This window comes from Rhyacophila brunnea, unplaced genomic scaffold, assembly GCF_057557595.1.
Source record: "Rhyacophila brunnea isolate RB1 unplaced genomic scaffold, BYU_Rbru_1.0 scaffold_4, whole genome shotgun sequence".
In the NCBI taxonomy this organism is placed as follows: Eukaryota; Metazoa; Arthropoda; class Insecta; order Trichoptera; family Rhyacophilidae; genus Rhyacophila; species Rhyacophila brunnea.
In genome coordinates, this window is record NW_028233068.1 from 27,089,557 (window position 1) to 27,093,118 (window position 3,562).

The following is a 3,562-nucleotide window of genomic DNA, read 5'->3' on the forward strand; positions in this document are numbered from 1 at the left end:
TTTTTTGTTAGTATCGTCGGCTTATGCTTATCGGGACTTCAAATAACAGTGGTAAATTTAAACTTTTTATTTAAAATCTTTAACAACATACATTATGCAATGCATGTGCCAATATCTAAGCAGACACGTTATAGAATAGGACAACATTACTCGAAAGATATTAAGACGATACATCAATGAAACGGAAAATAATTTTCAACTATAGGCGCGACGAAATTTTGTACTCGCTGTCATTCGGAGAGAGAACGTCGAGCTGTGAACACGTTAATTTGTTTCGTGATGGCGACGGGGGTATTAATTCTTAAATCGTGTAAAGATGACTAAAAACGTTAATAATATGTCAATGAATATATTATTATTGTTACTAATAGAACATTAAATGGACGCATGTTGGATTTATATGACAAATTATAATTCGTTCGGCATGCGTCATTTGCACCCGCGACCCGCGATCCGCGCATCGCCTAGCCATAATCTTTTTAGACCATGCCTCAACTGAGGTATAGCCTATGCCTCTTTACTGTATTGTAAGTAGAGATAATTTTTCAATCACATTCTTCTGTTTATGAAAGAATGAAATTTGTATGAGCAGTGTCATTTGCTAGGGCCCCTTTTTTTCATATACTGTGTCCACTTGTAAGTCAGTGAAATAAGAATGTAACATTTTTTCTACAATCCATTGTGATTTTTTTATAGTCATTCGCTAAATCTATCTGGTCCATGAATTGAATCACATTCATTGAAAAAAAAATCAAAATGTGAATTTGTCAGGCGCGGAATTCAAATCCCGCGCCTTCATAAGTGGACATTCTATCATCAGTCCGCAGCAGTGGAAGACTGAATCGAAAATTAAAATGGAATGTTTCATCTGTTTCAGCGTACATTTGATGGAGTCTACATTGCGATGCTTTCATATTTTTTGTGCACTTTGACAGAAATATTATTATTCTGTTGGTTCACTAATGAAACAATTCTAGAGGTGAGAGTTGTTTCAGGAAAATATTTACAAGCGCAGGTATTTTAATTAGTACGAAGGTTGGTCATTACAAGTTCCAATGTGAATTTTATGAAGTCAACGCGATTTGAACGAGCAAACAGACAGTGAATCTGAAGTGCAAACCTAACCTCTGCTCTACATAGGCAGCAAGAGCTTCAGAAGTATCCCATAGAATAGCTATCTCCTTACAAAACTAAGTTTTGTGACAGGAAATAATTTTTCAAGTCCTCACCCAAAGAGGACTTTATCATTATATATTATGTTCTCATTTGGGGAAAAAGTGAGATGCAAAAATTCTCTTTATTATAATGCATTCGTATTTCGTTAGTAGATTAATGGTAAATTCCATTTTATTTTTTAAAACTGACTGGCCAGTAATCTCCCTATCGCTCTCCCTGCCATATCTTTTGACTTACTGAACTGAGGTGATGTTAATATAAACATTATTTTTTCATACAGTTTTCTTATATTTTCAATTAAGGTGAAGCCTTTACTGAGCCTTTTTTAAAGAGGCACCTAGCGGAAAAATACGAAGCTTGCAATATGATAACTTTTTTGATAATTTACAATTTCAACTGTATTAATTAATAAATATGTATCTGAAAACATTAAAAAGAAAAATATTTTTTATTTTCAGATAAACTTACAATTATAAAAAAATGTAATAAAATGTGAATTTGTTGAATCGGACCGCATCTTATTATTACATATATTTTATGGTCATATTTATTATTAAAGTTTAGTTTATTAAGTTTTCTAAGCATCGCCTAAGAGATTTTTGACTAATTCATAGTTTTAATATTTATTTTAAAAAACATCGATTTTTATAAAAAATATAAATGTGTATAACTTGAAATCCTTTTTATTTATATCAAACTTATTCCAGAGTCAAAAACTAGTAGATGCAGCATACAATTCACAATGGAGAAATTGTGACCGAAAACTTCAAAAATCTTTACTGATTTTTATGGAGAGAGCAAAGAAACCAATTACTCTAACAGTTGGAAGATTTTTTTTACTCTCTTTGGGGACATTCACTCATGTATGTATGCTTTTATGATATTATTACTCCATTAACAATGAGTTCAGGCTATATGTAATGGGAATCATATAATTATTTTGCATTGCAATTTTTGATAAAGATTCTATGATTTTATTATGGTTGATATGGTTATTGTAGAAAAATTAAAATTCCTTACATTGGCAGTATTGTTTGTAAATTATAAAGACAATGTCAGCCAGTTTTCATGTTTTGCTTTGGTTACTGACATGTGTATAATACCCCGTTTCTATGTGCATGGATATGCTGCTAACAGTACATAAATTATCGCAGCCATAACAAGAAAATGCACGTGTTAAACACATATTATTATGCAAGGATCAAAAAAGTTCAGAAGCTTCTGAATTTTCACGCAATATTCTGTATTTGCATGACGGATGCGCATGCGCAGTTGAACGATAGTGGCGAACCTGCCGGAAATAATACGAATTACACCGCGCAGAACATTTCTGACGTTTACCAATTTTTACAACCTGTCAAATAGCACCATACAATGACAACATTGTGTCTCACTAAAATTGAAGAATGAGATTGGAGAGACAGTCGAAACTTTTACGTGTAAACAGTTATTATCGTGATAGTTTAAAATACACACTATTGGTGCCAGTAAATCCAAGTATGTGTACAAGCGCTATAATAACTGTACGTGATTGTTCACCTAAATAATTATGGTTCATTTCATGAACTACTTTTTTAGGCTTATAACACAAGATGATTTTCTCAAATTTTTTAAAAGATGATTTCAGTGTAACCTTATCAAATAAATCTCATAGAAAAGTGTGAATTTTGTTACAAATGAATCTGCTGCATACAGCTAATTTGATAATTTACTTTGGTAACTTTTATTCAGTTTCACTTCTATTATATTTAGGTTCCATCTTAATTCAACCATTCACTAAGATGATATCTTAATCTTAACAGAAGTAGTGTTTTCTCTCTACAACATAAGATTTATTGATATTTAATAAATTCCTTCCAGATCCTGAGCAGGTCTTACTCCATTCTGGCACTTCTCAGAAATATATTATGTGGACAAAATCTGGCATGTCATAATTGAAAATTTAGAAGAAACTCTCATTAAAAATTTGTCCCCAATAACATAAACACTTTCATCACTTACCTTAAGATTCTCTTTCACTTTCTCTTGCTTGGCGGTGCTCCATTGATATACTATTGGATGAATCATATGCTTCTTAAAATGACGCCCGATTTTCAGCGACTCGGCCAATGTTAAAACTTACTGAGTAAGCCCGATCTAGCTTGCATCTTACTCTAACTAATAGTCAGCGGATGACGACTTGCTCTGTCTGCTTTGGGTTGCAGCCACCCTTAAGTTCACTATTCCAAGAACGCAAATTTAGTTTTACAGCCAGGGCAATACGGGTGAAATTCGGGAATCCATGTTAACGGTCTAAACGCATTATACCTACAAGGAAATATTATAAGACGATATTCGTAATATCTTTTGTGGTACATTTTTAAAATGACACTTGTATGGGAATTCC

General features: G+C 32.6%; 1 protein-coding gene across 1 annotated transcript; it reads left to right on the top strand.

Moving 5' to 3' along the window:
* Positions 1–904: 904 nt before the first annotated feature.
* On the top strand, positions 905–3,114 carry LOC147067177 (odorant receptor 94a-like). Its single transcript, XM_085954851.1, has 3 exons — positions 905–979; positions 1,884–2,039; positions 3,037–3,114. Exons 1-3 carry the CDS (start codon positions 905–907, stop codon positions 3,112–3,114), a joined length of 309 nt encoding a protein of 102 aa, XP_085810977.1.
* The last annotated feature ends 448 nt before the right edge of the window (positions 3,115–3,562 follow it).

Coding starts and splice junctions, on each gene's coding strand:
- LOC147067177 (XM_085954851.1), top strand. CDS start 905: ATGCTTTCATATTTTTTGTGCACTTTGACAGAAATATTATTATTCTGT. Junction 980..1,883: donor CTAATGAAACAATTCTAGAG/GTGAGAGTTGTT, acceptor AACTTATTCCAG/AGTCAAAAACTAGTAGATGC. Junction 2,040..3,036: donor CTTTGGGGACATTCACTCAT/GTATGTATGCTT, acceptor AATTCCTTCCAG/ATCCTGAGCAGGTCTTACTC.